The sequence below is a fragment of the Sciurus carolinensis genome, chromosome 1, assembly GCF_902686445.1.
Source record: "Sciurus carolinensis chromosome 1, mSciCar1.2, whole genome shotgun sequence".
Taxonomy (NCBI): domain Eukaryota; kingdom Metazoa; phylum Chordata; class Mammalia; order Rodentia; family Sciuridae; genus Sciurus; species Sciurus carolinensis.
Genome location: NC_062213.1, coordinates 130,563,421 through 130,576,427, shown reverse-complemented (window position 1 = coordinate 130,576,427; position 13,007 = coordinate 130,563,421). Strand labels below are relative to the sequence as shown.

General features: G+C 34.4%; 1 protein-coding gene across 1 annotated transcript in view; it reads left to right on the top strand.

Moving 5' to 3' along the window:
* The window catches only part of Ephx4 (epoxide hydrolase 4), a 39,391-nt gene extending 27,550 nt beyond the window's left edge, over positions 1 to 11,841 (top strand). Inside the window, exon 7 of the mRNA XM_047519261.1 lies at positions 11,364 to 11,841. Within this exon, the coding sequence (XP_047375217.1) occupies positions 11,364 to 11,595 (232 nt within the window). The 3' untranslated portion in view covers positions 11,596 to 11,841. The remainder of the gene's footprint in view (positions 1 to 11,363) is intronic.
* The last annotated feature ends 1,166 nt before the right edge of the window (positions 11,842 to 13,007 follow it).

The window sequence follows — 13,007 nt, the reverse complement described above, 5'->3', positions numbered from 1 at the left end:
GTCAACATCTTTGGGTCAACTTACTTGTACAAGTTAAAGTTTTGTCCAAGGTGTTCCTGACCCATGAAACTTCCAGTTGAATTTCAGAAATGTTAACAGAAGTACCTTCTTTTTCTGCCTGTGAATGTTTGATGTTGCTATATTGTTGGTTTATGTCCACCCCAGGTACTGGTTCTAAGCCTATCCAAGGGTCTTCAAGCATTGAAGGCTTGATATAACTTTGTGACTCATTAGTCATTCTTTTTTCTCTACCACCCCCTGATCCAAATTGTGTGGGCATCTTTGGAGAACCCTGGGGGTGGGTTTGCACCTGCTCTGCTGAGTAGCTGAAGGCTGCTGGGGACCCCCCCCCCCCCACACACACACACAAACCTGCACGAACTTGGAGTAGGGGTCACAACCAGGGGATGGAGACCTAAACAGGCCCCAAGAAGCTGCTGCCCTGTGGCGGAGAGAGGCAGCTTCAGTAGGGCCTTGACCAGTGGTCCTACGGTGGCATGTTGTCCACCAGCTCTCAGAATACCCCAGGGGCTGCTCCGGCCACCCCAACCTCCTACTGCCAGGACCAGGTAAGAAGGAGTTGGGGGTCGAAAATTGAGTCAGTGCACATCAAGAACCAAAGCTGAAGACCTCACTGTCGAGTTCTCATTGGAACTGCCCTTATTTTAAATTTTGAGACAGGGTCTCACAAAGTTGCAGAGGATCTCTTTAAGTTGCTGAGGCTGGCCTTAAACTTTTGATCCTCCTGCCTCAGCCTCCAGAGTTACTGAGATTACAGGTGTGCATCACTGCCCCTGGTCCTATAAAAATATATTTAAATCAGTATATGAAAGAATTTAAAAAAAAAAAAAGGAAAATCAGGCATGGTGGCACACACCTTTAATTCTGGGTATTCAGGAGACTGAGGCAGGAGGCTCACAAGTTGGAGGCCAGCCTCAGCAATTTAGTGAGAGCCTGTCTCAAAATAACAAATAACTCAGGGTAGAGTAACCCTGGGTTCAATCCCAAGTACTGACAAAGAGCCTGGGGGCAGAGGATAAGATAGATCAAAGCAGACTAAAAATAGTAGGGGGGAACCCTGAAATAACTTCAAGAAAATGAAAATTATGGTTAGTGAAATCTTAGAGTCCATAAGTGAATTAAATAGCTGATCACACAAGCTAAAGAGAATTATAAGTTGGAAGTTGTAGCTGAAAAATTTACTGAATATGTGGCTTGGAGAGACAGGAAAATATAAAAAAACATTGTATTTGACATGGAGGCTAAGATTAGAAACTTTAATGTAATATATAAATGCTAAGAATATATATGTATATATATGCTAAGAACTTTTGGTATATGTGCATGCATACACACACTAAGATTTTTTTGTGGAAAAATAATAGAAATAGAATGTATTAGGTATTTTTAAACCAGTAAAAAGGGATAAGAAAACTATCAATTCAGAAGGCAGAAAAGGATAAGTAAAAAAGAAGTAAATAGAAAGGACAAAATAAAATTTAAAAAATTTCAGTATGTCAGTGGATGCAATCAATATCAATGTATTAATCTTTCTAGTTGGTAGAAAATATTAGATTGGGTTTTTTAAAAATTCTAGCTATGTGATATTTATGCATCACAATTAAAGCATAATGGATTTAAAATCTTAAAGGGATTTAAGATTTTAAAAAGATATAGCAGGTGTTGGTTTAAATAAAACAAAATCTCTCAAATTCTTTGACTGAAATCCAAGAGGAGTAATGAGATTATATGAGTTAGGGAAGAAGTAAATTCAAGTCTTTGAGTTGCACAATGACAAACTTATACACAAATGAACATTTGTAAAGAGCAAATAGAATGACATATTTTCATGCAAATCTCAATTCTGGACAGAAGACAGGTATGATAGTTTTTTAAAAATGTTCTCATTTTATTCTTTTATTTGAGCTAACTTAGAGATACAGAGCAGTATGTTTTAAGTAGCTATAAGGAAGAATATTCTCATCTCTCTACAGTTATTTTTTTAACAATTGTTCATTAGAAGAACCAGCATTCCCAAGAGGGAGTACTAGAATCCTGTTAATTAGCAGAGAGAGAGAGTAAGTGAAAGGGTGCAGGGGGGAGTGAGAGAGAGATTGTTTTATGAGACCTGCTTCTGAAAGGCCTAAAATGCCCCCAATATCATGCTTGTCAGTTAGGAAATAACAAAAGTTTGGGAACTGTGACTGGAAACTAAAAAATATACATCATGTCACAACTACCAAATAACTCATGAGTCAAAAAAATCATAATGGAAATTAGTGAAAACTTGGAAAAATGATAATATCAAAACTTGGAATATAGTTAAAACAATACTTTAAGAACTCTGTAGCTCTTGCTGATGTAGAAAAGAAGACTGAAAATTAGTGAGCTAAGCCAGTTGTAGTGGCACATGCCTATAATCCCAGTAACATAGGAGGCTAAGGCAGGAGGATCGCAAGTTCAAAGCCAGCCTCAGCAACTTAGTGAGACCCTGCCTCAAAATAAAATAAATGAAATTTAAAAGGATGAAGGTTTAGCTTAGTGGTAGAGTGCTTGCCTGTTATGCACAAGACTGGATTCAATCCCCAGCAATATGGGAAGAAAAAAAAGAAAAGAGGAGAGAAGAGGGAAAGAAAATGAGTGAGCTAAGAGTCCATTTAAGAAGTTGAAAAAGAACTACATGAAAACAAAAATAAATTAGATGAAAGGCAAAAATTAATACAATAGAAAGCAAAGATACAATAAAGAATCAACAAAACCAAAGGCAGATTCTTTTAAAAGACTAGATAAGACTAAGATAGATAAACTTTTGACAAAGTTGGTTAAGAAAAAAACAGATGACACAAATAAGCAATATTAGAAAGCAGAAAGTAAACATAACTGCAAATATAACACATTAAAATATTAAATTTTAGCCCAACAAATTTGAGTACTTTGACAAAATGGGCAGGGATTTTTTATTGTTTTGTTTTGTTTTGTTTTGTGGTGGTAGGGAACAAACCAGGACCTTGCACATGCTAACCATGCACCTTACCATCTGGTTGCATTCTTACCCCTAAAACTGGCAGTTTTTTTTAAATTGCAACTTATCCAAAACTGACTCATGAAGAATTGGATGACCTAAATAGATTTATAGTAGTTAAAATGCAAAGTATTAATTTAAAGAATATCTATAAAAACACATTATATATACAAATACACACCCACATATATAGGCCTAGATAGTTTTACAGATAAATTCTCTTTTAAAAAATCACACTTTTGGGGGGGACATTGAAATATGTTAGCTTGTTTATGTATTTATTTTTCTCTCCACATTTTTTATCAGTGCATTATAGTAATGTATAATGATGGAATTTGTTGTCACATATTCATACATTAACATAATATAACAATGCAGTTTGGCCAATATCACTCCCCAGCCCTTCCCCGCTCCCTCCTCACCTTCCACCTCTATTGAGCTCCCTTTGATTTTCATGAGATCCCTGCACCCCTACCTTTCTTTTCCTTTTTTCTCTAACTTAACACCTATGAGAGAAAACATTGACCTTCTGAATTTGGTTTAACTTAATGTTCTCAAGTTCCATCCATTTTCCTGCAAATGACATAATTTCATTTTTCTTTATGGGGCCAAGTAAAACTCCATTGTGCATATAGACCACATTTTCTTTAGCAATTCTTTCATTAATGAACCCCTAGGCTGGTGCCATAGTTGGTCTCTTGTGAATTGTGTTGCTATAAACAAGGGTATGCATGTATCACTACAGTACGATGACTTTAATTCTTTAACCTGGTCATAAGGTGGTTCCATGCCTAGTCTCTGAGGAACTTCCATACTGGAAAATCCCAGTTTTAAACATACTCTTTTAGACACTGTGAAAAGAAGACATGTTTCAGTTCATGAAACATGAAGCCAGTATAATTTTCATACCAAAGCAAAATAACAATAAGAATCATTAGATAAGACAGAAAGATTACAGGTCAATTTAAGTTAAACATAGATGCACAGATTTAAAATAGAATATCATCAAACTGAAAGACCAGGCTTGTACAGCATGAACCTGTAGACCTAGCTACTTAGGAGGCTGAGAAAGGAGGAGCATTTGAACCAAAGAGTTTGAGACCAGCTGGGCAACATAAGACCCCCATTTCAAAATAAAATTATCAAACTGAAACCAATATGCATTACAAAATTAAACCAAGGATAGTCTAACATTTAAAAATCCATTAATTTAGTTCATCACATTAAAGATTAAAGGGAATAATATGATCATCTAAATAAATTAAGAAAAAGCATTTAATAAAATTTGACACACATTCATGCAATAGTTCTTAGTAATCTAGAAAAAGAGGATGTAAGTAAGTCTGGCTCTCCCAAAGGGATATTTCTAGGAAATTGACTTTTGCTTTAGTTGATTGTCCAAGATAGATAGATAGATAGATAGATAGATAGATAGATAGAGAGATAGATAAGACATTAAAGGTGTTTTGCACCAGTTATTTGTACCTGGAGAAATGTTGGTCACATGAAAAGATTCTCTAGGAATTAGGGCCAAGGTGATACAATTCTTTTGCTTTATGATATCATCAATAGTTGTACTTCCATGGGAAACTTTGGAGGATCTGAGAAGGCCTAATAAAATCATAATTCATAAATAATGTATTTATACAGAGGTATCTGAAAGTCTTTTTAAGTTTTCTTTTCCTTTGCCATCAAACTTGATGTTCTCTGTGTTCCATTGTCTTTCTGTTAGCCATATTATGATTCCATTACAACAATGAAGAAGGGAAACTTCTATCTACCAGAAACCTATAGCAAACATTTTATGATGAAACACTGAAAGAATTTCCTTTGACAGTAAAGAAAAGAGCTAGGCATGGTGGCACATGCCTGTAATCCCAATGACTCTGGAGGCTGAGGCAGGAGGGTCACAAGTTTGAGGCCAGCCTCAGCAATTTAACAAAGCCCTAAGCAACTTAGTGAGACCTTGTATCAAAATTAAAAATAAAAAAGGGCTGGGAAATGTAGCTTAGTGGTAAGACACTCCTGGGTTCAATCCCTAGTACCGAATAAATAAATAAATTAAAAGAAAGAAAGAAAAGCATGATGGTGCATGCCTGTAACCCAGTTGCTTCGGAGGCTGAAGCAGGAGGATCACAAGTTGAAAGCCAGCCTCAGCAATTTAGCAAGGCCCTAAGTAACTTAGCAAGATCCTTTCTCAAAATAAAAAATTAAAAGGGCTGGGGATGTGACTCAGTGGTTAAGTGCCCTTGGGTTCAATTCCTGGTACCAAAAATAAAAATATAAAAGAAATTTAAAAAATTTTTTAAAATATAGAATAGACAAAATTGGCAACTGCAACTGCTTCTATTTGCCACTCTTTCAGAAGCCTTAGCAACCATATACGATAAGAAAAAACTTGGAAAAAACATAGCCATGAAAATTCACAGATAATGTGTTTATATGTCTAGAGAAGCAAGAGAATCTACAGAAAAATATTAGAATTAAAAAGCATTCATCAAAGTTGACATATATGATGAGTTCAATATGCAAAATTATGATCTTATAAACCAACGATAGTTAGAAAATGTATTTCCTAAGTAGATGCCCCCTATAAAAGCAACAAAAATTATGAGGTACATAGAAATAACTCTAACAAAAGATGGTCTTTATGAACTGTCAGAATTTACTGAAAGACAATAAAGACTATGGACTTGGGGCAGCAGCTGTTTATCAGTCAATAGAGGAATATTTTATTAATATCACAGTTAATACAGACTTGCTTGTATAAACTACTGAATCAACTCTGGTTTGCAGAGTTGAAACATGAAAACTTTCATGTTTATGAGTGGAAAAATTCAATATCCTAAGGTTCTTGACTTCTCCCCACATTAATCTTTAAATTCAATGCAACTTCAATAAAGAGCATAAAAGTTTTTCATGGAACTTAACAATCTGATCCTAATATTATATGGGAGAACATAGGCCCAAGAATGTCTAAGATCATGTAAAAGAAAATAAGGGGAACAATATGATCATCTAAATAAATTAAGAATTAAGTAACCCTGTTAGATATTAAGACCTATAATAAGGCTATAAAATAAACAGAATATAATGTTTTCTTTAGGACGGTCAAATTGACTCATGAAACAAAGAAGAAAGCCCCCAAATAGAATATATGGGAACTTGGTATGATGAACATAGCATTTTAAAACCTGTGGTGAAAAGATTCAACAATTTTTACTGAAACATTTGCATATCCACATAGAATAAAATTAAATTTGGCCTCTCTTACTAAACAAGAAATAAGCTCTTTTGATATTAAAAAACCCAAATATGATAAATATTCAAATATCTAGAAGATAAAACTTTCATGATCTCGTGGGGAAGGATTTCTTAAATAAGACACAACTCAAATTTTAAAGGAGATTGATAAATTTGACCACATCGCAATTTAAAAGATGAATATATAAAATGATGAGGCAGGGACTGGGGTTGTGGCTCAGTGGTAGAGCGCTTATCTATCACATGTGAGGCACTGGGTTCGATCCTCAGCACCACATAAAAATAAATAAACAAAGGTATTGTGTCCATCTACAACTAAAAATAAAAAAAAAATGATGAGCAACCTTAGATGGGGAGAAGTCATTTGCAACACAATAATGAATTAATAATATCCAGAGGTTTATAAAAAATACCTCCAAATCAATAAGAGTAGCTTAACTGAAAAAAAAAATAAGAAAAAGGATGTGAAAAGGTAATTCACAGAAGAGAAATCTAATGGTCAATAGCATATGAAAGATGCTCAACCTTACTGGTAGCTAGATATAGAGCACAGGTTTTATTGCTTGTAATAGAGATGTAACATAATAGTGACATAGATAAGATAGAAGTTTATGTCTCCCACAAATACAAGTCTTGGCTGGCATGATGCCTTTACTCCTTGAACTCATCAAAGCTGTTGTGTCCCTTTTGGATAACAGGCATAGGCACTTTCTGTTTTGTTGTTCTGTCATCCAGAGGGTGGTGCCCTTGTCTTTGTGGTCCAAGATGGCTTACCATCACCTCTACATTTCAGCTGGTGGAAAGTGGAAAAGGGGGAGGGGAGGACATGCTGTGCACAACCTCAAAGTTGCACACATTATTTTCCACAACCCAAATACCTCACCTAGCTGCAGGACTAACATACTTAGTCCTTATTGTAGGCAGTTCTTTGTCCAACTGAAAATTGGATTTTCTTTCACCATAGAGAAAAGAAAGTTTTGCTGAGCAGTCTAACGAATCAAAGTAAATAAAAAATTTAAACACTTGAGAACAAGTGTTGGCAGCGATGTGAAGCTAAGAGAGGGTCTTTTCCTTTGTAGTGCTAGGGATCAAACCTAGGGCCTTGTATGTGGTAGGCGAATGACCTACCTCTGAACTACATCCCCAACCCCCAAAGAGAATTCTTATATGACGCTTGTGGAGCATAAGGTCAGTTCAGAAATCAATGCAACAGTATCAAGTAGAGGATGTGTATATTCTTTGGGGAAGATTTTTTTTGTGTGTGGTATCAGGTATTGAACCCAGGGGTGCTCAACCACTGAGCCACATCCCCAGCCCTTTTTTATTTTTTATTTTGAGGCAAGGTCTTGCTAGTTGGCTGAGGGCTTCACTAAGTTACTGAGGCTGGTTTTGAACTTGAAAACCTCTTGCCTCAGCCTCCAGAGCCACTGTATTACAGGCATGAGCTGCTGGGATTACTGGCATATGCCACTGTGTCCAGCTCTGAGGAAGCAATTCTATTTCTATATACTATAAGGAAACTCTTGCTCATGTACACAAATGGACATTTATGAGAATGAGTTTAATATTGAGTTATCAAAATAACTGGAAATTTTTAGTCATATGGTGAAATTCTATATAGCAGTAAAATGAAATGAAGTAGAACTATATGCATGCATCATCGGGAGATCTCGATCTCTCTCTCTTTCCTGGTACTGAGTTTTGAACCCAGGCCCTTGCACATACGAGGGCAAATGCTCTACCACTGAACTACATCCCAACCCATCAATGGATAAATCTTACAAATATAATGTTAAGGCACAAAAGCCAGTTGTAGAAAGATGTGTAGTATAAACTTTATATAAAGTTATAAAAAGTTTAAAACATGCAAAATGCCTCAATATATTTTTATAGAAAGATATATACTGTTCAAAGGTATTGGGGGTATGACAAATAGCATTCTTTTTTTCCTGCCCAATTTCTGAATCAGTTAAGAAATCAAAGAGTCAGCAGATGAAAACCAAAATATCATTTTAATTATTGATAAAGTCTAGATTGAAGTCTGTGTCTTAATACAAGAATGAAAATGGTCTTATTAACTCCCTCCTGCCAGCCAATACAGTTTAACTGTAGGAAAGTTTGCAGAGCTAACTTGCCCTCTCCTATCCCCCAGGTTACTGCCTCCCACTAATCCCAGAAGAAGGAAAAGAGAAACTAAATCTCTTATCTTTAGGACATATTATTTGACAGATGCACTCAATCCAGATCCCTGAACAAACAGCTGTCACTTATCAGTCAGGAGTGAGACAAGGATTCAGGAGCCCTCACTGAAAATCTCTCCTTATAGAAACTAAGGGAATGGGGAAGAATTCTAACATATATGAGTTTAAAACACCCATGGGGATAGTCAGAATCAAATTCCAGCATAGTCAGAACATTACTCTAATGGCAGTGATTCTTAAACTCTAGTGTGTATCAGAATCACTTGGAAGGTATGTTCAAATAGACTGGACCCCAGCCCCAGAATTTTTGATTCAGTAAGTTTGGGATGGGGTCCAGGAATTGGCATTCCTAACAAGTTCCCAATTGATGCAGATGCTGTTTGTTAGAGGACCACACTTTGAGAACCACTGCCTTAAAGTGAGGGAAGGAAAACAAATGGTACCAAGAAAAACTAGGCAAAAAGAAGTTCCAGCTGCAGTGCTTTGTTTCTTAACTACCCAGTTGGGCAGGAGAGTGTTATTATTTTCCATATTACTTCTTAATCAAAGTAATGAAATATTTCCACATAGAAATGTAATGATGGAGTATGTAACACTCTGGAAATTACTACCTTAATACTTGTGAACCAGCTGATAACTCAGAGTTTAGAGGAGTAACATGCTAAACTCAGAATAATTTGAAATTGGTATGTTAAAGTACATTTTGATAAGCTAAATGATTGATTATATAGAGCAATCATTGTTAAGACTTGTTACAAGGGCTGGGGAGATAGCTCACTTGGTAGAGTGCTTGCCTTGCAAGCACAAGGCCCTGGGTTCAAACCCCAGCACCACGAAGAAAAAAAAAAAAAAAGACTTGTTACAGTTTATTGGAATTCCCAAATCATACTTATACTTACTAAGATTGATCATTTTTTAAATATTATTATTATTTTAGTTGTCAATGAACCTTTATTTTTTTATTTATACGCAGTGCTGAGAATAAAACCCAGAGCTTCATGCGTGCTAGGCAAGTGTTCTACACTGAGCTACAACCCCAGCCCCAGATTAATCATTTTTAATTATAAATATTTTGTCACATTTCCCAATAAGTTATGCAGGTTAACATCCAAAAACCTACTCTTAAAACATTTACTGTTTCATTTTATATGTAATTTATATTTCATATGAAATTTAGCAGTTTGCAACATCATAACCAGAGAATATGCTTTTATTTAATTTTCTGGAAATGCCTTTTTTTTTTTAAATCTCTAGTTTGATCTGGTGAAGAGTTTGTATTTCTGTTCGACTACTAGTCTTTTAAAACTCCCCTTACTTTATTCATTTGATTATTATGTACATAAACATTGTTAAGGTAGTAAATAACTGTTTAAAAGTATTTTCATTTTAAACATTCTATGTACTGTAGAATTTAAGTGACTTACAAGTATTTATAGCAATCCTTCCATCAATAATTAAGTTTAGAATACATTTTTCTATCAGTTTACCCATTCACAAAGAATTTAACTTTTAGGAGTATTTATATAACCATATGATGGTCATTTGCATGGGAATAAAAAATTAAGTCCTTGATGGGCATATGGGGTATCCTATACATTCCAACAGCATTCTATCAACCCCAAGTGGCCACAGGTCAAGTTTTATGATTAGCCAACAAATATGTGATTCATTGCTAAAGGGCATCTAGTTAGATAGTCATTCTTACTCTTAGTCAATAGGAATCTAATAAATATTATCCACCTTTCTAAAAAACTGTGTTACAAAAAGTGACAGAAGCTTTAAAAATATTTATACCCATTAGCTCAGAAATTCCACTGGTCCAAGCAAATTACCTAAAATGCCAACAGATATTGGCAAAAAATGCTTATTATAGCATCACTTAAAATAAGGGGAAATATCACCATGGATGTGAGATTAGTCAAATTATTTATGGGTTATTATGCCATATTATGGATATTATACCATTATTTTATGGGTTAGTATACCATAAAATAACCTCTTTATAATCCTTTTTGAAAAATGTTTTTAAATGAAACAAATTTAAGATATAATTTAATGTGAAAGTTGCATATGAATACAGTATATAAATTATGTAGATTTATTACATTGTATTTGTAGTATGGTTTTAAATGTAGGCATGAAAAATGACCAAAAATTATCTTTTGATGATAGAATTATATATAATTTCATTTTTATTCTTTATACTTTTCTGCATTTAAAAAATATACAATAAACACTTTGTTTTATAAAGAATCTTCTTGCAAAATAAATCTAGTATCGTGTAATATTAAAGCTCAGTCCATACATATTTTCTGATTTTTCAGCTCCAGTTTTCACATAAAATGCATTTGATTATCTAAGAGCAATTGAAAATATATTTAAATAGTAACATAATTTAAAGCTATCTTTCATTACATCATTCCGAAGTTCTGGTTGTTTTTATAAAGCAAATTATTCCTCATAGTGATGAATTTCATATTTAATTTAGAGCCTTCATTATAAATTTTGCTAGCCTCATCCCATTTAAAATTTTATTGAACACTTTCTTAAATAGCCTTTTAAATTTTTTATTGTGCAGGTTGATTGCCTAATGCAGTATTTCTCAACCATTTTTTCATTATCACTTCCCTAAGGAGCCTTTTTAGACATATTTTCCTTAATCACCTGCCACCCCATGAAATTTTAATATCTGTTCATGTACTACATGTATATCCATCCTTTATATGTAAAAAGGAAGATCCCTTTAAGAACCGGTTTTTGTCCCATTGGGAGTAATATTACCCACATTGAGAATACATGGTCTAATGGAACATGTTATGGGAAAATGTTATTTTAACTTTTATAATGAATCTCAAGTCCACGTTTTGTTTTTATAGCTGCCTGCCTCTCAAACATCACATGGTGACCACTCCAACACTCCTACTGTGGGGAGAGAAAGACGCATTTATGGAGGTTGAGATGGCTGAAGTCACAAAGATTTATGTTAAAAACTATTTCAGATTAACTATTTTGTCAGAAGCCAGTCATTGGCTTCAGCAAGACCAACCTGACATAGTGAACAAACTGATATGGACATTTCTAAAAGAAGAAACAAGAATAAAAGACTGACTTTATCTTCTATGAGGGATCTGTAATGAAATCTATAAATATTTTTTAAAAATTGTTCTCAACTTCTTTATGTTTTGTTAGGGGAAACCCCTGTTTTAATATCTTTATCATAAATAAATATCCTGACAAATGATATTAAAAAAATTGAGAATGTGTGAATGTGTAATATAATGTTGATTTCCATCCATCATATTTTGCACAGAAAAGCATCTGCCTTAAAATGTATATATTTGTACAAAAAGGAAGTTGGGGAAAGTGGCTCAGTTTTGCTTTCATGCTTTCTTTATCCTGTTAACATATGGTGCCTTCTACAAATATATATTAATGTTTAGCTGTGCCATATTAAAAGGCAAATCTGCAATGATATGAATTTTAATTTTATTGTTCAAAAGTTCTTTTTGCTATTTTTTAGCCATTAAAAATTCTATTATCAAATCTTTTGGATTTATAGTATATCTATGAGTTCGAAGGTAAATTATGACAAGATGACTGTGTTCTTAAAATTGGCCATAAGTACTATCAGTACTGGGAAGACCAAATCATATTTTAAAACTAATACTTCTCCAGATTAATGGTGAGAGATTTAGAAAAAGGTCAAAATGTCCTTTTTGACTCCATTCACTGCAACAAGAAATGAGTACTGTGCTTTCCGTGTGCTCTAGAATCTATGCTTGACTCAGAGTCTAAAATAAAGGCCTGTTACACTGCAGGCACACAAATATTTGCTTAATGAATAAATACAATAATCTCCCCCTTATCCATAGGGGACACAATTCAAGACCCCCTCAGTGAATGCCTGAAAGTTGGGACAAAACCAAACCCTAAATGGTAATGCTTTTTCCCCCTTAACTAAGCACTTACCATACATATATTATCACTATAACTTTTTCAGTTTGAGGTGTGACAGCAAAATTAGCATTAATTTCTTTTTTATTCTTTCCATTTTCACAGAAGGTTCACTCTTATTGTAGATCTTACCAACCTCAGCATATTTTTTGTTCTTTTCCTTAAGTCAAGAATTTTCACCTTTCACATAAAAGAAGCATTTTATGGTTTCTCTTTGGCATATCCAAATTTCCAGCATCACTCATCTTGCACTCTGGGGTCAGTATTAAGTAATATTAAGTGTTATTAAGTAAAATAAAGTTCACCTGAACATAAGCACTGTGCCACCAGGACAGCTGACTGATAATCAAGATGGCTACTAAGTGACTGGTGGGTAGAAGTGTAGTCAGCCTGGATATGCTGTAGAAAGGGATGATTCACATCCCTGGTGGGATGAAGCTGAACAGTATAAGATTTCATGACACTGTTCACACAGGTGCACAATTTAAAATTTATGAATTGTTTCTGAAATTTTTCATTTAATATTTTCAAACTGGTTGAACACAGGTAACAAACTGCAGAAAAGC